Raw genomic sequence first — 25,967 nt, 5'->3', positions numbered from 1 at the left:
TTGATGAACTCTTATATTTTCTTTTCTTTGATATAACTTGAAATAGTCTTTTGATCTCAGTGCTTTGAAAGTGAAACTTTTCCGATTCAGGTGATTCCGTAATAAGCGTAAGTAAATAGACTGAGCGACATAAGAAAATGTTAATTGTTGGAGCTTGAAGCTCAAATGACGTGTCCCTCAACTAAATCAGTTGATTAATTATGACTAAGTAGTTAGATAGCAAATGTTACAATAACCGCCTGAGTCTAACGGGGAAGTAAATGACCAATAACAATTATATTTACGTGTATGCCACCCGTATTTCTAAATTTGTCCATGTGCGTAAATGCGGTGGTAGGGCGCTTCATTACAGATTAGAGAAGCTCTACTATTATTTGATAGACGTTACTGATGTGCCAAAGGAAACTTTCCAAAATTGCGGAATTTCTCATATGGAAAAATTTCGGAAACTTCTCACAATTTTGTATTGAGATTGAAACTTTCCGTTTCTTAAATTTAGATTTCCTATATTTCTTGTGAAAAAATCCAGAAATTTCCGAGAACTTTCCCAATTTTTTGGAAACTTTCTGCAACTTGCACATCTGTACGTTAGCAACTGTCTGTCACTAGTTTCATTTCATAGGGATAGTCAAGAAATATGCCAGCAGATTATAGATGTGGCCTCAAGAGACCTGGTCTACCTGTCTGTCAAGCCTTGAAGTATCTTCATGTTTATTTATAGGTCCATTCTTGAGTCACTTAGCCATCGCTTCGCTGGAAAAAACAGCACAAACAAAAATAACTAAGTCCAGGGGTTCGTGAAACGGGCTGGAAGTCTGTGAATTGCAGAAATTATCACCAGAATGAAACTCTCGGCTACTTGAAAAATGGAATAAGACCGTTATTTCTCAAAACTTTTTCTTTTTTTCCCTGTTTAAACCTGCAATCAGTCTGCTAGACTATAATCAGGTGGGTTGCTAGAGGTTGGGGTTTGGCAAGGCAGAGTCACTGCTCCGTCTCCCCTTAGTAAGGCAGCACATCAGCTCTCTTGAGTCTTATTTCTCAAAACTTCACTGTATTTCAAATGTATCAGAAATTTCCTCTATTTTTAAACACTAAGTATTTTCATTGGCGAGATTTTAAAAATCGGTCCCTAGGCTGAACTCTTAATTACTCATATTAAAAGTCTTAAGCATTGATGGTTCTAGCATTCATTACTGTAAAAGAAAAAAAAACTCTTAATTTCTCATTCAAATAACTTAAGTAATTTTGCGTTCTCGTGTTTTATTGATCCAAAGATTTTTTAGTTAATCATATGGCGATTGTACATGTTTAGGTCACAGTAAGCCACATTCCTCCGTGCTAAAAGAGCATTTCTTGACTAAGTAATTAGGTGACTCAATATGACCTTAACCGAGTAGACTTTAAGGCTTTAATCCAAATAGTCATTAGAGCACATGACTGCGCAATTCTGATCGTAAAAATGTTTTATAAATTGAAAATTATTTATACATTATTTGCCGCGAGATTGTTAACTAACTTTATGAAAACTTTGAAGTATTTCTTTAGGGTACTTAGGCACATTCGTACTGCAGCTACACTTAAATTAAGACAAGATTTTAGTTTTTTTTGTGTAGTTAATAGATAAGTAATGTGCAATATAGATTTCAAAAAGATGCTTTAAAGCGTAGGGTACCTATTTAATTAGGCAACTTAAATGTGGCAACATATTTTAATAGTGATGAACTTTACCGATACCACAGAGTATGTTTATGTAAAATGCTTTTAGTTAGAATGGGCGAATCGTTGTCTGACTTTTTCCACTTTGGTTGCGAGTCACCGGTAGGGCTACTACGAAATTCGAAAATCGAAATTCGTATCCAACCGTCCTGCCGACACTTATATTATTTAATACGAAAGTGAGAGGGATGGTACGATACGAACTTCGATTTTCGAATTTCGTAGTAGCCCTGCATTTCTCGCTAAAAATACGGGCGTTTCAATCTTATGAAGACTGTGATAGATTAAAGCATGATTAAGGAAAATAAGTGAATTAATTAACTGTTGTCCGTGACTTTTTGTACGAAGGAGACGTTTATCGCTTTTCCGCAAGAGCTATGCAATTTTTCTCGATCAAAGCTTTCCTTAAGTCCTTCCCAGAGTCTGAAACGATGTGAGATGATTTTGAAATATTACCACGTCTATGTTTTGTTCCGTTAAATTTTTTCGACTACTACACTAGCAAATTTTTGTAATGAATCGATCAACTGACTATTGGATGCAAAAAGTACCTAGATTTTTTGTAGGTGCTACAAACACACGTGGATGTTCAAATACATATGTGCGCCGGGATAGGGGTGCAAGGGGGTGCACTTGCACCCCCTGGCGTAAAAGAAAATACATAAAATAAAACTATGTACCCAACATACAGAATGAAGCTAATTGTAACAGCGGTGACCACAGAAAGAAAAACGCATATATGCGTTACCGGCGAATGAATTAAGTCGTACACCAAATTAAGTTCCATAAAGATAAGGCTTGTGTCAATATAAAACATTAGAATTAGAACTGACGCAACCTCGTGATGTAATTCGGAGTGATACAGATCACGAATTCTACGACACGCATTTATTTATATGGAGATTGCCTTAAATTTCTAATTTTCACTTTGAAGAACACCAGCAGTATTGTAATGTTATAAGTTCCGGTATTTAGGCACGGTGGTCATTTATTAATGAGCTAATACTAAAAGGACCCAACACAACCACAATCCAAGGAGGATGTCTTTAGACATAAAATTAGAATATATTAAAACCTTAATTGGTTAGACAAAAATCAAAATTTCTAAAAAGATGATTAAACCTAAACGACGGAAGTAATCTGTCAATTTTGAACCTATCCCAATGCACTTCCTGCTCTGAGGATGCCAACTTTATTCAGTTAAATTAAGTAGGTACCTATTTAAATTCAAATAAACTGATAAGTTAGGATGAAGCACTTTAGAACTACGCATATTACAAAAATCTCGTATCTTAAAATCGATATTCTTACTGTTTAGTTTGCACATGAGTGTCGATTCGAGATAAAAGTTTCATTTAAATCAAAAATTCTGTATAATACATAGATATATCTAATTCACTATCGGAGGAGGGCGGGTTCCGCATGAAAAAGTACCTATTATTGTCGGTTGAATGCGTACACCCGACAGCACGATGTATAGTAATATCGAGTTTACGCATTCAGCCTTCGATGTGTAAATATGTCGCACTGACGTAGTCAGGGCTGTCTGTGTTCGTGTTGTTGCGGAGCGCTCGTATCTGAATATCGAAAATTTAAATATCTTTAGTATATCGACGGTCAAAATATAGAACCTAACCTAACTTACTTTCAATATTTTGACCGTCGACTTTTTAACATTAGATATATTAATTTTCGATATTCAGATACGTTCCCAATTTAATTTTATGTAAGTATATCAAGTTCTTAATTCTAACATTTCTACGCCGATAGAGGCAGGATATTGACGCACTTGATGTAATCAGGGCAGGTGGTAGGACCTTGTGCAAGGTCCGCCCGGATTGCTACCACCATCTTGCTCGCCGTGAAACAGCAGTGCCTGCACTGTTGTGTTTCGGCGTGGAGAGTAAGACAGCCGGTGAAATTACTGGCACTTGAGGTATCCCATCTTAGGCCTCTAGGTTGGCAACGCATCTGCAATTCCCCTGGTGTTGCAGGTGTCTATGGGCGGTGGTGATCTCTTATCATCAGGAGACCCACTTGCTCGTTTGCCATCCAGTTGAATAAAAAAAAATCAAGACGACCATCTTTTGTACGAGTACCATATTCTAAGAGATAAAGATTATTATTATCGGGTGTCCCAAAAAGGACGCAAGATTTCAATTTGCCGCCATTTTTGAATTTTAGTGCTGGCAACCCTAAAAGAAACTATTTGACAGCTGAATGTTTAGGGTTTGTAAAAATGGCGGGTTATACGAAAGATCAACGCGTTTTTATTATTGAACAATATTTCAAAAGAAGTTTGGCGTGTACGGTTCGAAAATTCCGTGCAAAATATGGTCGGAATATTGACTTGACTTCATCAACTGTGAGCAGAGTGGTTGCAAAATTCACGGAGAGTGGATCAATTCATGATGTTCATTCCACTGGTAGTCCAAAAACAAGCCGTTCAAATGGCAATGAATGCTTTAAAAGAGGAAATTCGACGCTGCATTGGAGAAATTCAGCCGCATCTATGCAAAATGGTCATAGAACATTTTGACAAAAGAGTGCGTATGTGCCAGCAAAGCCTAGGAGGACATTTGCCTGACGTATTATTCCACAAATAACCCTATTTTATGTATTTTAAGATTTTACATACAAATATATTATAACGAAAAAAAAAATGTGTTTTTCATCAATTTCAAATCTTGCGTCCTTCTTGGGGTTATATTACCTATACGTATACGACCTTCTTGCATACTTATTAGTCGTGTTACAATACAACTATTATTCAGTGGTTTACTTTAAACATTTATTTCCTCGTTAGTAGATTGTAACAATACCACGTAATCTGATTAAAAATCTCACAAAACACGTAAATTAATCTAATCACATACTAAGTGATTTCCTTCTTATTTACATCAATGTAAGCTGATTCAGATAAGGTACTTTCGCTTTCGCTTGTTATGCCTTCATTTGCATAGTAAAGTAAACGTTTAAGCGTTATCTGTGATTTACACTGAGCACCAAGCCCATTAAAACTGGCGTTCATTGACGTGCTAAAAACACTTTATTAATTATTTATTTCACATTACATCTAGGTACCATTACGTTTAGTTTTATTGCTCGCACTATGCTTGCTGTGTCTCTCTAGCCGCTTTTTGTCATGCGTTGATCATATTCACTTGATGGCAAGCAAAGATACTCGTAATGTTCTAAGCACACCATGTCTAGTAATTCCCCTCTTATCTAAGGTGATTCGAACACTGCCTGATTTTTAGCTGGGCAATGTATACTAGTCGAAAGAAAAAAAAGAGCTACTTAAGTTTCATTAGTAAAATGAAATTATCAAAAATACATTTGCGTTTTAATCTGAATACATTTAATTGAATTGTCTATTAAATATGTAGTTGAAGGCATACATATTGCAAGTAAATATACAAGGTGTTAATTAAATAACTAAAAACCAGAAAGTAGTTTGCTCAGAATCGATAGTAGAATCGATTACATTATGTTTTAAATTAGGTTGTGTTTGTGTTTTTAAATCCCTCTTTTATTGTGCCCAGTCTAAAAGTTACGTGTGCAACCGGCGCCAATTAAATACTTTCGCGAGGATGCATACTATTTCGATAATTTAATACTGGCCGGTTTGCTGCCACTGTGTGATTTTCTTTTAAAAACGTCAAAGCGCAACTGACAAATACAAATCATGAGTGTAGAGTTAGAAATGAAGTAGAATTACTGACTAAGCAAACACACACTAATCTTTTGCAATAATGAAGGTATTCAAAAATAAATGCAATCAATTAACTTAAAATGAAAAACTATTTTTGGGTGTCTGAGGTTTTCAGTTATTTAATTAACACCGTGTATATAGGTATAGATAGTGCCACAAGAGTAGAAAAAAAAGATTATGCACACAGCTACATAAATAACTGATTGTAAAAAAGGAGAATGAATTAAATTAATGAGTAAATGTCAAAATCCTGCTGTCATTACACGACATGTTCTTGTGTGCGTGACTTCAGATATGGTGGCACTACCTACCTATACTTATAATTAGTAAAAACGCTTTTATATTTTTTTAACAAAAAAATATTTTGATTACAAATTTATTTGCAACAGGTCTTGATTGAAAAAAGGTAGGTCAGCACTTTGCATGTCTTGCAGTGTTGGACGATTCGAGCTAATTGATAGTTTCAATTAAACTTGTCAGTATGTTATTTATTTAATTTGGTGGTTCAAATCGATTAAGATAACGCCTCAGACACATTAAGCACGAGTAATCGTTTGATTAGTATGCAAAATATTAATCGGTAAAATATTACGTGAAGATTTACATAATTGCGTGCTGATGAAACAGACAATACTGTTTACTCTAAAGGAAAATTAACTGTTAATTCATTCTGGAGGATTTTATTTTAGGCTGCGGTGTTTTTAGAGAATTCAAATATTCGTTCATAGTAAAATTTGATCAAAGTTTTATAGGTATATAACAAGATAATTATATGATACTGGTTTTTTTTAACTAGTCATAAATAAGTATTATTAAATTATTATTATTATTATTTATAAATTTAGTCTCTTTTGTTCAAAAGATTAGAGTGATCTATGTTTGGACTATTTATTATCTATAATTATTTATTGACTTTAAATTGACCAAGCGAGTGCGGAGCATCTCCGTTTCAGTTTGGGCATAAAATGCTTTCGTATGTCTGTCTGGATGTCCAGCTATATTCTCCTGTACATGTCGCATTTCACAAAAAAATTGTGAGCAGGTTCCATAATTTGTCGATTCAGTTTTTGGTGATTTTTAAAAATGGCGTAGCTATGAGTGTTGAATAAGTACGTAATAAATATCATAGTTCAGCCATTTTATGACGTCTTATTCATTGTGATTAGGTAGATTTCAGAAAATAAGAATATATGATTGTATAAAATGGCTCGTATATCGGCTTTATTGATTCTAATAAACTGTCTACAAAAAAAAACCGGCCAAGAGCGTGTCGGACACGCTCAAAATAGGGTTCAGTAGCCATAACGAAAAAATTAAGTAATATTTTTCTAAGGTTTTCTTATTTTATACGGAATCTTCCAAGATTAGGTATATTTTATACCTTAGGCTGCTATTTACTCTTAAACTACTAATAATTATCAAGCAAACTTAGCCGTTATGGGAGGTACACAAAAAATATTTTTCTACAATTTTTTACTATACCATTTTGTCGGCATAGTTTACATATATATCCGTGCAAAGTTACAGCTTTCTAGCATTGATAGTCCCTGAGCAAAGCCGCGGACGGACGGACAGACAGACAGACAGACAGACATGGCGAAACTATTAAGTGTTCCGTTTTTGCCATTTCGGCTCCGGAACCCTAAAAAGAACACCATGCCAACGACATAGAAGCCTGGGCGAAGGACAATGCACCCATATGGTTTGCGGTCATAGTGTCGGGAGCTAGAAAGGATGAGACGATTTAAGCTTATGCGCTTACCACACACATAAAAAAAAAGATTTGCTAACAGTAACAAAAGAAATTGTTGCTTTTAACATAACTAAAAGTTAGGTGATGTCTTAAAAAATCACTGATGCAATATTAGCATTATTTTGGTTACCAGCCAAACTAGTTCGGCTATCCTTTTTTTTCAGTGATCATCACATCACGTGTACGTTAAAGACTAATGCAGGTGAACCAAAAAATAAACGAGGGTGCAGTAGTCTTAAGGCTAAATACGTTTGTAGTTTGCAGTGACGATATTCAAATAATTCTGTAAGTGTGATTTCAGCAGTTAGTCATTTGCTCTTCATATTTTAGGCGAGGTTTTGGGAGCTTCACTACGTACAGTCGGTGCCCTAACATAAGAGTATCCATAAGTTAGGGAACCAACCGTACCATTCTATTTGTCGACCCGGAATGTAGAATAGTACCTACCTAGTGCATGATTCGATTATTCATGTATTAGGTGTGTGTGTGTGTGTGTATCTGTGTGTTGGAGTATAAAATCCGCCAAGCCCTCTCCTTCTGGGATTATGTGCCCTGTAGGGCTTTTAGGGTAGGCAGCGCCAGTGTTGCCTACCCTATCGTAAATACAAACTGAGACATGGATGCACAGAAAAACCAGAAAAAGACCTACCCTGCTGCGGGAGGGTGGCATGCTGCTGCAGGCGCAAATTACCAGCTGCTGCTGGAATTGACCCACTACACACCAATGGCGGGGGGACATATGTCATCATCATCATCATGTCAGCCGAAAGACGTCCACTGCTGGACATAGGCCTCCCCTAAGGCTCTCCACTCAGATCGGCCTTGAACTTTCCGCAATGTAATAACATATGTAGGACATATGGGGGACATAATATGTAGACCGAGATAATTTACTGTTGTGTTTCATTATGTCTAATAAAATTTTGTCTCATTCCAGGTGTTGCGGATAACGGACGAGCGTGTGTCAAAATGCTAAGAGTCCTGGGGCCCGAGGCCCTTCAGACCCAGAAGAGGTATGTCTTTACTACGAGTATAAATACCCTTACCCACAAAAGTATAAGATAAATGGAGAATAACTACTACCTACGAGTTAATTGCTCATAAATTCGTGATGCAGAGATTTATTTTAATTCTTAAAGGAAATACGCTCTTTAACATTAGGTACTTAAGTACTATTTCAATTATTATTAGTAGAGACCGGATTACCGCCTCTTGCTGTCGTCATTTGCGATAGATTTCGACGCTAAAATGTAATAATTATTAAATTATGTCAACATACTTGTATACCGCCAATCCAAAGATTTTTTTAATTAATAATTTCTAGCATTTATTATGCATATTTGCATGCATATTTCAAGCTTTTTGAGCTGCTAATCCGAGCTCTAAATTTATTAGACTTGCGATCTTGTCGATGGTCACATCTCGTCTAAGACACTACACTCTTAATAGAGTGGTCGTTAGTAGTGAACCTTCATGACAACTTTCTTGGGAATATAGTGTGATGGCTTCCCCTTGCCTTCATACAGTAGAGCTGATAACTATGGTGGTTGGTTATTATATTTGTAGTGTTGCTGCTTACTCTCACTTAAGGCTTTACCAGGCCCGGATTTAGAGGTCTGGAGGCCTTGGGCCAACAAAAGAATGACCCCCCCCGCCCAAACTATTTTCCAAATAAAATGAGGGGAATTTGAGATTTTGATATTTTACTGACTGCCTGACTGAAGAGAACAAATATAGATGAATAGTTGTTTGTTTACTAGTGTTGTAGTGTAGTGTTCGTAGGCCGCCTATTCCTTACCTTGTAATTTTCTCTCTGTGTATCTGTTTTCTGTATCGCTTACTATTTCTGGTGTACAATAAAGAGTCTTTGTATTGTATTGTATTGTTGTTTACTAGTGCTTGAAAATCGAAGTTTGTATCGTACCGTCCCACTGACGCTATATTATTAATACGTGAGAGGGACGGTACAACACGAACTTCGATTTTCGAATTTCGGAGTAGCCCCCCCTGAGTTTTACGATACCCATGAGAAGCGATAGGTCCGTTCTATTCTGATACCGGGCACGGCACTGACTCACATAATTTTGATAGTCACATAACTCAACTTTAGTGGTAGTTTTGCTCAACAGTCGTCTTGTGATCATGGCGCATGCAACTGTGCCGAAATATCGAACTTCTCTAAAATCAAGGTACTGTAGTGGACGGACGGTTCACTATCCTAACTATATCCTACTTCAATTAAAAACACGTCTTTATATTATTTTCATGTGTATTTCCCATCAACTCGCTACGTTGGCAGCTCGGATACAAGTCTTCTGTTTAACACCCTTGCGTCCGTTCAATATTATTATTCAAAAATGGAACTATGCTGCCAGTATTAAATGAACGTAAGCAAGGAGTTAGTACAGTACCTACGCGGAACAAAACCTGAATTTAGATCATAAAATTAGTAATGACCGCGATAGTCTAAAACATTATTTTGCTCAACATTTTACCACCAACGCGCAGACGTGGGTTATCGCGTAATTAATTCGGAATTGCGTTAATGAACGCGTTGCTGCTTACAGAACGCTTTGCTATAAATCCTTAACACCTGGCTGATTAGTGACTTTTATTGATTACCACAGAATAAAACATAGTAAAGTTTTGTTTATAAATGTGGTATTGGCAACGACAAGATTTGGTTAATGGTATAATGACTACCTTATAGTTAGTAAGCAATACAGAAAACAGTTAAATGGAGGAAATTTGCCGCTGTCGAGCAATCTCTTCCATGCGACACATAGAAAAATGTAGAGCAAGATTTATCAGTAGGCATAACCAGGCATGTACATGTCAATTTTCTGATTGTTTCTACAAGCTCGGACTTTTAAATTTTTGGGCTGTAGAATTTCAGTTGTGTTTCGGTTTTTATAGGTAGGTACAGTCACCAGCATTAATATCTGCCACAGCGGAGCGTGCAAAAATATCTGACACGTCCTTCCGGCCCTACTAGAAAGAGAGTCGTATCAAATATTTATGCACGCTTGTTGTGTCAGATATTGGTGTTGGTGACTGTACCACATACCGACGAGATATTGACACACTGACTGATTTTTTATACTCGTCGGTATGTGGTACAGTCACCAGCACCAATATCTGACACAACAAGCGTGCATAAATATCTGATACGACTCTCTTTCTAGTAGTCTCGTCAGAGTCAGTGTGTCAGTAATTCATATTTTAGTATTATATTATTATATATAAATTGCTCGTTTAAAGGTATATATTATATTATGTATATAAAATCATTAATGAACGTTTTTTCGTTTTTAAAGAATATAAAAGTCTATCACGAATAATTATTGGAGTAGATACATTAACTTATATATTAAGAAGAGTTGTATCAGACCATATTTTTAATTTTCATTCAATTTTATGGAATAATCGAGAAAAACTAACAAAAATGCAACGTTACCAGCTCAGCAGGTATAAACGCTCTTAAGAATCGGCAAGATCAACACAAATAGTACAAAGACTACTTGACCAAGGAACAGCTAGATACAGACACCGAGGAACCTATCAGTTGCTTTCAACTACCTGCCTGATAATTTAAATAATAGTAATAATAAAATATGCATATTTAAATTGTTAATACCATAAAACAAGCGTACCTACGCTTTCATTCATTTGTATGATATATGTAGTGTAGGGGAGATTCGGGTAGCCCCAGACGGCGGGTAGCCCCGGTCACTGTCATTCTAGGCAATCACGCACACATAGATAAATTGTGCACACTTTAAAATGTTCGCACATTTTGTTGGAACATTTTAATGTTCGCACATTTTCTCTGCAAATTCGAACTTGTCGGTTCTTAGCGACAGATATTATTATGATACAACGTAGGCTCAGCTTACCACGCCATTTGCCTGCCACGTTGACATGCTATCCTCTCTGTTCCAGATGGTGACGTGCGACAGCGAGAGCGCGCGGCTCGGCGGCTTCCGCCTGGGCGCGCGCGAAGAGAGCGAGCGGCGCCCGCGCACGCCCTCCGTCTCCTCCCTCTCGCTCTACAAGCAGAAGATCGACGCACTGTTCGCGCTCGACGACGCCCGTTCTGTTGCCAGCCTGCCCCAGTACGCACCCGCCGCTCACCTCACAGACACAAAGGTAAATTAAAAAGTAAAACTAAAACCAAGCATAATTAAACTATCAAGCACTCGGCTTCATTAACCAGTCTTGTTAGTAAAAAAATGTCTGTTTATTATAACGTCATGCACCGCTTCCTTTTTGGTAACGTACGTATGTTTGTGCAGGTCCCAACACGAGACAGCAAAGATGAAAGCTATTGCCAAAATAAAATCAACAAGATCAACAACACGGTTCAGGATCGCATAGAAAGGATGTTCGCGGATATGGCTGGCGAGTCGCGGCAGTCGGTGGAGAGTATTGGTGTTCACGTGTTCACCGTTCACTATCTTGGGTCTACGCCGCTCCAGAGCAAGGTCACCAGCCTCTCGGGTCTCCAGACGCCGCTCAGAGACCTTTACTTTGCCTACAGAAGAAACTATCGCCATAAAAGTAACATCACAGGCCGGTTAGAGATCTCAAAAAGCGGCCTCAAAGTCAGATACAAAGGAGAGAAAGGTGACCTCGAACAGCTAAACCCATTCCCGACGATAGCCGTATGGTCCGCGGTCAAATTCGTCGTCCAACCGTCAGAGAAAGAGAACCATGACCTAAGCTACGCATTCCTACCTCTCATCACTGACCCGGACAACATCGACCGCCACGCGTTGTTCAAAACCTTAGAATCTTCCGACAAGAAATACATCCTCTCCCACAACGAAAATTCGCATTCTCCCCTTTTCGCTGTTGTGATGAGGAAGATCGGCGTCGCTAAGCAACTGGAGTGTCATGGGTTTGTATGTCAGTCGTCTGAAGACGCTATTGTGATAGCGGCTACGCTATACAAATCACTAATGTCACACATGAGCCGACAAGGTCACAGTGGAGACCTAAAAAAGTTGAAAAATCGAAATGGCGTTAGCTGTATGAGTGTAGCGAGTAGTATAACACAAAATGATGCCCCTATCAGACCGCCTCGGAAAAAGCAAAGCACTTCTTCTTTGAGTGGTGACAGTGACAGACCGGATGGTTTCTCAGCCAGTGAGTCCTTCCACGAAAGACCAAAACTAGAAAGGACGAGAAGAATTTTAGCTGCTGAAAGAGAAAGCTATCGATTGCCCTCACCACCTCCGTCCATCTCCCCCGCCGAACCAAAAAGAATAACTGTTGAAGAAGTCAAAGCTAAACTCGATTCCATAAAGCACGACACGAGTGGAAGTGATACTCAAGAGTCAAAGAAGTCGATGGCGAAAGATTCACTAAGTCCTAACATTAACATTAAGATTTCTAACCCTATGCCTTTACAGAGCAGTAGTGAGTCATCAGTTCGGAGTAAAGTCTCAGAGAAGATCGAATTGTTTAGGCAGTTAGAAAAAAGGAAAAATATTCAGAGACCACCGAATTTGCCACCTCCCATACCGACGAAACCACATGAATCGCCGGATTACTCAAAGGAACCTCTAAGAAGAACTCAAAGTGGTAGAAAATCTTTAAATGAATCCGGTGATATCTTAACAAAGGTAGCGATACCCCGTTCTGGCAGTTTTCTGAATGCTGGCGGACTCACAAGATATAAATCTATTGGACACAGGTATGTTTCACTCAAAGTAAATCGAATTGACGCTTGATTGACAACTCTTATTTACTTATTATACTTACTGAGATTATAAATGTATGTCTCTGGCCTCTTCATGCTTTAATCTTTAACCTGATTTCGTTGAAATTTGACATAGAGGTAGTTTAAGACTTGGAGAAGGGCATAGGTTAGATAATTGTCCCAAAAATCATCCCATAAGTGGGTGAGGTGGTAGAGTGGAAATATGTGTGGGACTTAGGTACTTAAGCTTTTGAAATAAGAAACGATAAACTTGTGTGTACTTATGAAATGATCATGAGGGTGATAGTTTTGAATATTCTGTTATTTTCATATGAGTCATTGCTGGTTTTTGCTATCAGTAATAAAAGAGCTCAAGAACTTCACCACAAATTGTAATTTTGCTTAGACGAAGTCGTGGGCAAAAGCTAGTTATTTATAATTTGATTATTGAAATACCGAAGCGGTGGCAGCAGATTGCGTTCAGTGAAGTGTTTAGACATCTTGCATGTTTGTAATTGTGCCAACGCAACCGCATCCGCTGCATTCCTCTGGTCCAGTGTGCAGTATACTCAACACCTGATCTTTTTTTTCAAATTTTAATTGCTACGTACAAGCTAACGAATAGTAACTTAATGGGAGAATTTACACGACTTTGTTGTGACGCTTGGATAACGATCTCATAATAACGCATAAATTTTCTATTTTCCAGGAACAACGGTAAAAAAGGAGGCGGTTCCCCGTTAGGATTCAACGAACTTTTCAATGAGTTCAAAGTTCAAGAGAATTTACATTCAATGGACGAGATTTTAAATGCCATAATAGACGCAGAAGGAATGTCTTTCAACGATCTTAAGCCAATTTATAAAGAATTTCTTTTGAAGTTAGCCGTAACACTGACGAAGGATGAAATATTCCAGCACAGTAAAGCAATAATGAAGAAACAGAAAAAGAAAATCCTTAGAAGGAATAGCATATTCCAAAATAAGCGAAGAAAAATTTTTAAAGGTGCCAATGGTTTACGAATGGTTTTCAGGTTACCTTTTGGGAAAGAATTGCCTAAGATTGAAAAAACCAAGCACCAAATTGGATCGTTTGCTCTGCAGACCGTTGCAAATAAAGACCCTATATCGGAAAGTTCAGTGTCTACGTCCAGCTACGATTTAAGACAGTTTCGACCAAAAGAACCACCTATACCGCCACCGAAGCGACAGACCATGCGACAGCGGAAACGTAACGATAAGATCGTCCACGTATCCAAACGAAATGGGAAAGTCTCTAGGCCGGGAGAAAGGACATCCACTTCCGAAGACTCGGATTTTCTGACGCTAAGCAATCGACTTGGATGTCAAAATCGGAACAGTTCTAGCGGGTACGTGTCTTGTTCTGAATGTGAATCCGAGAGCTGCGTGGATCGGTGCTATTGCTCACTGAAAGGAGACTGCAAGAACAAGTGTTACTGTTTCGAAGGTGACGCCAAGAAAGACTCATCCAAGACGAGACTACTCACTAAAAGTAAAAACTGTAAAGACTGTTCAAAGTGAGTAAGCTTTATTTCGTAATACACATTATACCTAGTCATTATTTAAAGAATGAGTTTATAAACTTAACATAAATAGCTCGCATCAAAAATTTCTCCACTTTCGTCCGAGTTCGTTTAACATTTCATTTAACTCTAATACTCGCATCTCGGAGAAGTGATTGTGCGGGTTTAATTACATTTCAGTCTTCAGTCGAGTCCAGTGGATTATGCGCCTTGTTTATTATTGATTATGATTCATTATTTATAACTCGTGCCGTTGTAGAAATGAAATGTGTGTGGTGGTTATCAGAGCGTGGCACGTCCGCAGCTTGCGACGCCTCATGAGTAACTGAACCAAATTATAATTATTTACAGTTGACTATGAATTCATAATTGTCCTAATCACGGACTCCATATTTGAGATTCAGATTCTTCAAACAGCTGATCTTTGGAATTCCAAATATTTTTTTGCTTGAGCTATGTGTGGATAGAAATCTGCTGTGTATCAGGTATCTTGATTGGGAGATGAGAAGTCGCTGGAACGCGTTACGTGACTAAAAGTGATTCGTTTCGGAAATTCAAGCACTGTTACAATTTCACTCTCTCGTTATTGTAAAGTTTTTTATTTCGTTAGTGATATATTTTGTACTTAACTCTCTGCTCCATTAAACGGGGCACTTTTGTAAAAAGCAGCTCTGGGCCTTTCACTAAAAAAAATGTAAATACAACCTTAATATATTTAAATTTTCTAGGAACGAATACGACGGTGACTTCAGCTACTGTTCGTGCGACTCTGAGAGCTGTGCTGATAGCAATAAGTGCTACTGCGCGGGTGTTGGGCCGGACTACCGCCGTCGGGACGACTACATGCCATACCAGTCCAAGTCTAAGTGAGTGCTGCTTTTTAATGATAATCCAGAGAACTGAAACAATTACTTTGCTCACCCGCGACTTGGTTGAGCAAACTAATTTTATTGTTAAATACAGTTCATTGATATGGACCTCCACAAAGTAACACCTAATTCAATAAATTACAATCCAGAGGTTTTATTTTCTAACGCACTTGGAATCACAATCGCTTTCACCACTTCTTTCTGTCACACGGTATATAGAATGCGGGTAGAAAGAGATGGTGAATGCGATCGCGAACATCAGCGCGTTAGATAATGGGGACTCAGGATATGGGTAGCGTAACAACCCACTAAGGCGTTATTATCGTGAGGTAACGTCGAACTGATCTCACGATACTAACGCCATCTAGCGATATTTTGCTTGTCAAGTAGCATTCATTGTAGAATGTGTGCCCGAGAAGCCAATTTTTGAGACGTATTCGTTTGGGGTGATCAGGTCGAGCACGACGTCGAAGTCGCGCCGCTCGGAGCGCGTGCGGCGAGCGCGCTCGTCCGACAGCCTCACGTTGGACTACGAGCTGTTGCTGCAGAACCAAGCGCGCGACGCCCGCCCCGACAGCCGCAACATGCAACGACTCACTGGTAAAGTCAATGTTCCAATACCTTGAAATTTTATGACATATGAGTACACACCCAAGAAATTATAGTCAAAACCGTTCATAATGACATCGAAGGGACAGTAATATTTGCCGTTTGTCGAACTTAACAGACTTCAAGAAAAACATTAGGTATGTATAGTAGTACTGTTTCAATCAAAATTACCCAACCAAATTATAATGCGTCTCCTTAAATAAAAAAGTCCTTTTAGTCCTTTAAGTCCGCATCGGGTTTAAATATACGTAGGGTTGGGTACTGCTTTATTGCTAAAGGCAAATACCCCAGTCACCTAACACCTTCGCTCTAAGTAAAATCAACATTAATTCAAATAAGCATTTTTTTTGCATATTCTTCAATAATCCAGCAAAATTTATAACCGCGACAGTAAAATTTTATAAAAAATAATCTTTAATAACTCTGTAAAAATCAGGCGAAATTGCTATAAGTAAGCCTATTTACTAGTTTTATTTATGCTCTTTGTAACACATGTAAAATCCACGGTTTAACAAAATACGTAATTTCTTATCATATCTATTTTTGGATTTTAAATGATAATTATTTAAAATCCAATTTCTTGATAATATGTGACTTAAAAAAGTCTCATTTTATTTTTGTCCTAATAGAAATTGGACGTATTACGAAATAATCACTTTAGTGTTTTTTTTTTATTTCCTGTTAGATATATTAGTGGATTCAGCTTGCGGGTGTATAAACTGAATTATTCAAACATATTTTGACAGTAAATATACTGAGAACATTTTTGCTCATAAAAAATCCCCTATTTTAGGGTTAAAAAAAAATTACCATCTTCCGGAACCAAATTTTGGTGGGTTCGAAAATATAGGTTAGGTATAGGTAGGGCTGAAATTACAGTTACACGTAAAGGCCGTAATCAAAAAAATAGCCTTTAGTATATCGAATTATTTCCAAAAAAACTGTATAATGACCAGGCTAATACAGTAACAAGATCAAAGGAAGGCAAACAGTCGACTGCATCTAATAAAAACACTACTAACCTTTTTTCGATTGAACTGTAGCTAGCTAATAATCTTTAACCACCTGTTATTTTCTCACAGTCCGAAGCACCGGTGCCGGCTCCCAAGACGCCTTGAGCGTGAAAAAGTCCGCTGAGATGGCAGCCCTCTTCGCCGACGTTCGTCTCTCGCAGCGCACCGACGTCCGCTCCCTGGCTGGGGGGCGGCGCCCCCGCGTGCCTCCCCTACCGCCCGCGCCGCCCCGCGCGCCCCCCCTCGCCCGCATGTTCGACCACCGCCCCCTCAGCAGGAACGCGAGTCTGGAGGACACCCTTGGATACTTACCATGATTATACCCTAAGAGCACCGGGATGTTTTGTCGGTTGGAACTGTTGGAAGTCATTTGGGAGTGATTGCTGAAAAAGTTAGTCTTTTTAGCTGCAATGCATGGAGTCTCGGACAGGCCCAAAAAATCTGATTTTATAAGAATAATTTGCACAGATCCTAGCATTGTATTCGTTACGGATGTTAAGATATCTAATTGGAGTCCATGTGTAGTGTTCGCAGATTAAAAATGCCTAAAATGAGTTGAATATAACGGCAAAGTTGACGACATTGTGTGTTAATTCGTTTCTGTAGGGCTACTACGAAATTCGGAAATCGAAATTCGTATCGTACTGACCCGCTGACGCTAATATTATTTTATACGAGAGCGAGAGGGACGGTACGATACGAACTTCGAATTTTGTAGTAGCCCTACTGATGGATGAGTTAAAACTTAGTCACCAGCACCAAAAAATATTTTTGCACGCTCTGCTGTGGCAGATATTAATGTAGGCGACTGTACCAACTGAATTTTCACATGCAGACTTCACAACAGTTTCAGCCATCCAAATAAATATCCTATTAAGTAGCTCAGTTGGTAAAAGTTAAGTTGCAGCAATTCAGCACAAACTTAAAGCTAATATGAAAGAATGATCAGGCGTCAAAGGAAGTTGAATAACTTTGAATTTGGAACAGTGATGTTGTTTGAAGAAAAAAGAAAAAGGTATTGATTGATGTGGATTAGTTTCTATCAACTAGCCACTTAACTACTAACACTATCTCAGTACTTACTAGAACTATCTCATAAACGTATACCACCTTATTATTTAAAATAAGGATTTTAAGTATATCGATTGTATAAGTAAATAGATCTATGTATGCAGTTATTTATTGTTGGAAATAACCTTTTTATGCATAGGTGCAATCATTTTGAGTCAAGTTTATTTTACGACGGGTGATGTGTAATATTTTTGGGAAAAGGTGCAATTGAATGTGTTATGGGGCACGGTAGTGCACAATTTTAGCAAAAAAAGGGCACAACCGTGTCATCCTTTTCTCGAATTTTCCTTTACATTATAGTCAACAATGAACATACTTACTCATAAACTTATTTTGTCTCATGCTCTAAATGCTGCTATCGAAAATGTCGAGTTGATTAAATAAGGTCGAAAATCTTAACCTTCTTTTTCGTGAAGTATAAAGCAGCATGAAGGGCTAACGATCTTGATATTGTACAAACACAACTCCTAATTTGGTGAAGATTTTGAAAATTTCTCCCATTCCGTGAAGACACCCTTAACGGTCTACATATCCCTACTGGACTTAACGAATTTAACTTTGAATAGTAAATGTAAAATTACCTATTACCTAGTTATTAGCGTAGTTTAGAATACTCGCTCGATTATATTGATCCTAAGGTTGAATGAAGTTTCTGTAGGTACTACGGAAATCTCCAATCTTGGGGGCAATGTTGACAAACATTGGGGCCAACATCTAAGCCAATATTGGAGTTTAGTCCCAAGTTTGAACTCGAGATATTTAAGCAATTGTGCATTTGTTTTACCTTGTAACTGTGCAATATAGGTGCAATATTTACTACGAATTACTTAAGTGCTGGCTCACTTGCCACATGCAATATTTTTGATGTACATATTTTTGTTTGATTTATAATAAAATTTTATTTTTGAAAGTGTTTCGTTTCTCTTGTCGACGTTAAAACACATTCCAATTGTCAAATTACAATTAAAATTCAAGTTACACTACTTGTAATTTTGCAAGTAGCGGGTGGATGAGACTACAACTATGCAAGCCACTTTTTCTGTGGCTATAATGTCGTATTAAAAAGTTTTTTTAACTCTTTATCATCTTCCCAGCCTATATACGTCCCACTGCTGGCTACAGGCCTCCACTTAGAATGAGAAGTCGCAGGCTGTAGTTCCCACGCGGGCCCACTGCGGATTGAGAAATTAAACTATGGAATAAAAAAAAAACGAGGCCTATCGTCGAGGAGAGTGCAAATCCACCTACATAGCATAAGTAAAATACCGCGTATCTGTACTAGTTAGGTAGTTATCTGTAGTTTTACGCGAAATGGTTTTAACTTCATATTTGTTATATTTCAACTAATTTGGAGTAAAAAGTGGAAATTGGCTGAATTTCTCAGATACGCGGAATATCTAATGCTATTTACGCGGGTTTGCACTACATTACCGATGCTATATCAATTTTAATGATCACTTACTTAGTACAAGTAGATTGCTCTTAATTTAGTCAAACTATTTCGATGTTGAATTATTTAAAAGCGAAGGAAGTTACGGCAATTTACCAACTACATATTAAAACTGTTTAGGTATGGTATTTAGGGCAGATGTATTTAATGGTAATTTTTCTAGCGAATATGCGAGTAAATGTTTCTTAAGAAATAATTAAATGAGCTTAACTGCGGCTGGTTTTATTTATGAGCAATTAACTTTTGCCCGCGATTTCGTCTGCGAAGAATTATTTTATCGCTTGCCGCGATGCAATTTTCCGGGATAAAGATTAGGTATCTTATATACTTCACAGGGTCTCAAACTACTTATATGTCTATACCAAATATTTTATTTGTATCAGTGCAGACAGAGTTATGTACTTTTGCATTCGAGCCGAGTGAGACATACGAGTATATGTGTGGTGATAGTTACAAGTATGAATTTAATATGAAAAAGCAGAAATTGTTGCTTAATTATTTCATTTTAGGTAAAGGATTAAAATAACTACTTACTGAATTATGTCATAATTTGAAAATCGACATCATCGAAATCATCTTACGAGTATATCTATATAGGCAACATTCGAGTTATTAGGTTTATGCGACAGAATGGGCAGCTAAAGGTCTCCTGATTAGAAATCTAGTCTAAAAAACTTGTGATTTGATAGACCTATTAGTACTTGCTCTTTAGTTAGTTTTCCAGATGACCAGGAATTACCTATTTTACAATTACTTTACTTATTTAAATTGCATGAGTCCATTTGATACTGGATATTACAGTCGAGTTCTTATGAGTTTATACTTGTGATAAAAAAATGATCAAAATATCTGAACACGACTCTATTGTTAACGTCGTAGAAGCGTGTTCAGATATTTTTGATAAAATTTTTGCTCACAAGTTTATGAACTCGACTGTACCAAGCAAATTTTAATGAAATGTTTCTTTTTTGGAAAGAGATAGTGAGTAAATTAAAACAACACACATGAAATTAACATTATTTATTAATATTTTACAATCATTCAATAAAGACTATTGTGGACGGATCCGATAACAAGTGACGTGACGTCAATGGACTGTAAAATGTACTCGTAGCTGTGCTATATTACTTTAACCTGTGTAAATAAACAGGAATATTTACGAGATATCTCGATTGTCATATAAGTTGTAACCGGTTGGTTTCAGTCAGTATTTTGGTGTCTATAAAACGGGTTCTTTACATCACTTTGTCATACAATTCATTTTTGGATCACTATTGACGTTAATCAGTCACATTCTTGCTTATATAATAGATTTATAAAGGTTAAACATTAAAACATTCTAAAAAAACTCATAATTTACTAAAATCTTTTTACATAACAATTTTATGCGAACGTTCCCTACGTTATTTTCGTTGGGCGACGACGAAAACATTCTTAAACTGACTTTCATACAAATTATTTAGAACAATGAAATATTACATTTTGTTCTTAACAGAATCATCCCTTCAAATGAAATGTAAACTCTAAAACGACTAATAAACGTTATTTACATAATAATGCACTATATATTATTTTCGTTATTGTTGCAGCACCATTTATCTTTAAATTAATGTGTCATAATGTCGCACACCTAGGTCTAAAGCGGTATCAACTCAAAACACGAGTAATACTTACACCATTTTATTTTACACCTATATTTGATTCATAAAGGCCTAAATTAAAATTATGTATTATTTTAAATTGATGCTGTTTCGATCTAGATGTGCGATGTAATCAAACCATAATAATATGAAAATCGATCATAGGACTGATGATAATTACATTATGACACACCATTTATGATTAGTTGATCTATTTATCATGGTGCAAGCAACTGTCCTGAGTATTGATAAATATTATTTCGAGCTCTTGTAGACACCCATTTTGTTAAAATGACTAAAACAATTTCTAAATAGGTACACGATTTTGTGCATAACAGTCACTGATGATGGATTTCAGCAATTAGTAAAAACTATCTCTAAAGTTTCAGAAATACGTTTTCACAATGACATCATACGAGTAATTAAGTATTGTTTAGATACATGTTAAAACCAAGCATCAGTCACTGCGCAATATAATATTTAAAGTTACTTAAAATATCTATAAAAATCTCATTCCTTTTTACCTCAGGGGGTATAGATAAATTATTCAGGCGTTTCAACAACCTACGACAAATTGCCAATAAAGTAACTAAAATATAGTTGGCACCTACATCCACTCAAATAGTTTCCATTAGTAGCTGCGACAAAGATCTAGCCGTCTCATTCTGGCGACGACGTTGTAAAAAGAGTGGATATCTGATGGCTGCGGTTGAAACACTCGAAGAATATCCCAGGTCATTATAAGACGCGTTATTCTATTATGGCATTTCAGTAAGGTCTGACGGTCCCGAGGCGGCCGCGCGGGATAGGCTCAGCGTAGCTATGACGGAACTTGGCCGGTTGCCGGTCCGCCAGCTCGCGGTACTCCCGGTAGTCTCGCTCGTAGTACCGGTCCCTGTCTCCCTCCGCATAAGACTGCCTCTGGTCATCTAGCAACCGCGAACGGCTGAATGCTCTCTGTCTGTCACTCCAATCTCTCCTCCTCTCCTCAATCACCGGTTCAATTATCTCATCCTCGTCTATGCGCCGATCTAACTCCCTTCTCTCCCTGTATCTGTCGAAGTCTTCTCTGTGCGGCTTCGGCTCGATCCTATCTAGATACTCCTCAGCCCCGTATTCGAACCGCTTGACTTCGTCGCGCTTGCGGCTGACGCGCGGAAGCCTCTCTATTTCCCTGTGTGGAAGGTCTCTGTCTAAATCGTGCATTCGCTCCGGGTCTTTAAACCGCTCCGGCTCCCTCTGAGAACGCTCCGAATCCCGGTGAGAACGGTCAGGTTCTCGCCGAGAGCTCAATTCTCTGTGTCGCTCTGGCCGCTCGTCTCGGCGTTCTTCCTCGGGGGAAGAAGTCGAGCGGCTGTTCCTCTCTAGCATGCTCCTCCTGATTGCCATGTGCTGCTCCAGCTCTCTGTTAAATCTTTCTCTTTCGAGGTTTTTAAATTTCTCCTTGGCGACTTGGAAGCGGTCTTTGGGGGAGGCGATTTCGGCGATTTTGAGGCTGCCCTCGCTGGCGCCTCTCTGTAGTTTTCCGAATCTTCGGTCTTCCACTCGGTCTATGCTCCGGTTGGAGGGTTTGGTTTCTGCGACGTATCTTCTCCTATAGTTGGGTGTTTCGTCGACAAACTTTTCTTGTTTTTCCTTGACGCGCTCGAGGGATTCGTGGCGGTGGCGACGCTCGAAGGCGGCTTGTTCGCGGAAGGGCGCGAGTTGGTCGCGAAACTGATCGCTGAAGTCGTCGTTGTACCCGCGGTCGTATCGGCGCGGCGAGAGCGCGCGGTGAGGCGACGTGCGGCGCGGCGACGCGCGACGAGGGGACGCGCCGCGGCGCGGAGACGCATCGAATGCTTCGTGCATCATATACGCCGTACTCTCAGCCCAGTCCTCCTCTGGAAATAAAGAGATAAACTGATTGTAATAGAAAGTTTCATACAGTTTTAAGGTTTAATAATCTTAGTCGCGTATTGAATCACAGTACCTAGGTATTTTTAAGTAAAAGTTCAAAATAAATGTAAATTAAATATTGAAGCTTCACTTCGGTTCTATTAGGCCAACATGTTTTCGCCTGAACGGTATTGTATAATTAGCCAACATCTGCATAATCTGAAGGTTGCTAGCTTGTATGTATGCTCCAAAAGCCCAGTTCTAGCGCGTAATATATGCGAGCCACTTTACAAACATTTCACTTGACCCATTGTCACTAAAACGACTACACTTTTTACAATAACGGTAAAAGATCTCATCTCTGAAACTATTTATGAGTAAACTCGTTTCTAAATTCTAATTGACATAGAAAAGAACCTGTAGCGCTCCCACGTGCCTCCATCTTGTATTTTATCGGCAGCCATCTTGATTCTGGCGCGAGCTTTTAATTTGTATGGGATTTGGGTTTCGCGACTTTACTTTGAGTTTCGTTTTATTGTTGTGGGTGTTCTAGTTCTCTTTAGACAATATTGTAATAATGAATACAATTCGCGCCATTATTTAAATAAGCGTGTATTGTTAATTGCAGCAATGCGACAAGGTCTCGAAAGTCCATTATTATGATTTAGTAGGTAGGTATGAGATTTTTTATTGTTTCTTAGGAATTATGAATGCGGGGTTGTACCTCTAACTATAATATATTCTTCATAATCTTTTGACTGCAGTCATGCCCAACGAAAGATGTAATATATGATCTAAGATGGAGCACGCATGCCCAGTAAATGGCTATTCAGTCCAAATTTGAAGACGGTAAGATTGCAACGTTATACTATGTACTTAATTATTTTGATAAACATATAATTTAGAAAAAGAAAAATAAACCAATACCTATTACTTGTAACCTCTGAATAGACGCAAAACAGAGGTGTTACTTATTATAATTTATTTATACTTGTGAATATCGCTGTCTCTCAGTTTTGTATTTTATTAGTACATACACGCATTAGTGAATAAAATTAAAGAAGTAAAATTACGTGAAAGACCTTTTTTTATAGACTGGTTATGTACCTAATTGGCCCAAGAATACTGTTGAAACTAGCTCCAAATCTTGGAGCTACTTAAATTCTTATAACTTTAACCATTATTTAATTTATGTTCTCGGTAAATTGTATCCCTGACTATAATCATCTAATATAAATTGTTTTGCTAAGTAGTTGGTCCGAAAACATTTAGAGCATTTTTGAACTTTGATCAGTTTACGAACGAGAGTCAGGAAGATCTGTTTATTAAATTTCCCTAATTGGTTGTGAATGGGAACTTAAACAAAAGACAAACATAGCTAATCAATGAACCCAACCTAATGCTAGACAAAACAGTCACTTTTATTGTTTAGGTCTAGAGGTCGCGAAGCTACCTACAATGAAAACGTTTTCCGAACAATCGCTATTTTTTCCTCGCTGGGAACAAGGCTCGTCTCTTTCATTCCCATCGTGTTGTCTCTTTTGCACAGTATTGTTTTTATGCCACAGGAGGCGTGGGAAGAGCCTAAATTACCTATTTGATGGAACGTTGCGTAAAAAAGAACGACGTACCAATTAAGGTTTTGACTAAACGTGTCTTTCGTTTGGATTAACTGTTAACTATCCCCGTAGGCAATTGTTTTTGGCAAACCTTCGTCTCGCTGGATGTGAATTCAACACTAGCATTAAAAATATTGCAAAGCGTGGCGCAGCTGCGCAACGTGCCCAAATTATTTTTAATTTTCATGCGTAAACTAGAACAGAGAAATACAAAGATCATAGACACGTATTGTATAGAAATAATTAGCGTCATTATTTAACAATGGCGAAATAAAATTAAATATTAAGGCGATCGGAGAACAAATATACTTGTGAGTTGTGAATTTCGTAAGCTGTCATTAGGTTGGTTTCAATGGTTCGCATTCGAGTTCACACCATGAAGGTGAGGCTGTGATCTTGAACTATTTGAGAATATTGTACGTATTGTGTTGATATAAAAAGTTTATCTCATTGACGTCTTTGTTGGTTTGAACCAAATGATGTTGAGCCTTGGGTTAGACTCATGACGGCAAGTGTTTCTTTGTTATATCGGGGTATATTTTAATTATACGCGTATCGGTATATTTATTTATCTATTGATGCTATAATGTAAAAACTTTTGTGCTAGTCTTAGTTTTTTTTCACCTTTGATGCTTGGTTCCCATATGCCTCCTAAAGATGGCGGTAACGTTGGAAAGTAACTGCCTATCAACTAAACCTAACTTGTAATAAGATTGACGTCCTAACTGCACTTTTTTAATCAACAAAAATGCAAAGTCAATTTTTAAAGTAACAAAACAGATTATGTTCCTTCTTACACTACACTCTAATGAAAGCATGCGTTTAGTAATTAAACACTGAAACTTTCCTAGATGCTTGTGTTTAATAAACAGCAAGCATGTTTTTATTACACGCACTCTTCCGCGCAATGTTAGCAATTTTAAATAATGATAGTTTGTAAATATCTTCCTCGTTTTTTGTTCTACGCAATTACTGATCAGCTTGATTACAAATTGATAGTAACGTCGTCTCGGAAAATTTTATTGTTTACTTGTAATCGTTTTGAGTACACCCAGAAGATACAAATTTAATACTATTTCTTTTTCATCATCATCATCCCAGCCTTTACACGTCCCTCTACTGGGCGCATGCGCATGCCTCGTCTCAGAATATGAGGGCTATTTATTACTAGCCTGTAACAATGTCCCGTTTTGCCCAAACAAAAACTTCTCATCTGGACTTCCAATTAACCCTGTTGCTCGAGAACGCATTTAGGAAAACAAATCTGTAGTCACTTGAATATGAGGCGTATTTTCAAAGATGATGGCACCATCAATTTAATATTCATTACACGTGTACAAAGTCACATTAAAGCGCTAATTACTATACCCATGCCTACAGCAAA

General features: G+C 37.8%; 2 protein-coding genes across 4 annotated transcripts in view; one reads left to right on the top strand and one right to left on the bottom strand.

Moving 5' to 3' along the window:
* Positions 1–18,906, top strand: part of LOC141431131 (uncharacterized) — a 77,844-nt gene extending 58,938 nt beyond the window's left edge. The window contains exons 2-8 of the mRNA XM_074092143.1: positions 8,125–8,200; positions 11,130–11,336; positions 11,483–12,885; positions 13,601–14,428; positions 15,163–15,300; positions 15,758–15,903; positions 16,995–18,906. Of these exons, the coding sequence (XP_073948244.1) occupies positions 11,130–11,336; positions 11,483–12,885; positions 13,601–14,428; positions 15,163–15,300; positions 15,758–15,903; positions 16,995–17,242 (2,970 nt within the window). The 5' untranslated portion in view covers positions 8,125–8,200 and the 3' untranslated portion in view covers positions 17,243–18,906. The remainder of the gene's footprint in view (positions 1–8,124; positions 8,201–11,129; positions 11,337–11,482; positions 12,886–13,600; positions 14,429–15,162; positions 15,301–15,757; positions 15,904–16,994) is intronic.
* Positions 18,907–20,451: 1,545 nt separating this feature from the next.
* LOC141431132 (uncharacterized) overlaps positions 20,452–25,967 on the bottom strand; it is a 98,298-nt gene continuing 92,782 nt past the window's right edge. For all 3 annotated transcript variants that reach the window (XM_074092144.1, XM_074092146.1, XM_074092145.1), the window contains one exon: positions 20,452–22,969. In XM_074092144.1, the coding sequence (XP_073948245.1) occupies positions 21,855–22,969 (1,115 nt within the window). In that variant the 3' untranslated portion in view covers positions 20,452–21,854. The remainder of the gene's footprint in view (positions 22,970–25,967) is intronic.

The sequence above is a fragment of the Choristoneura fumiferana genome, chromosome 9, assembly GCF_025370935.1.
Source record: "Choristoneura fumiferana chromosome 9, NRCan_CFum_1, whole genome shotgun sequence".
NCBI classification, from domain to species: domain Eukaryota; kingdom Metazoa; phylum Arthropoda; class Insecta; order Lepidoptera; family Tortricidae; genus Choristoneura; species Choristoneura fumiferana.
This window is presented reverse-complemented; position numbering and strand designations above follow the sequence as displayed.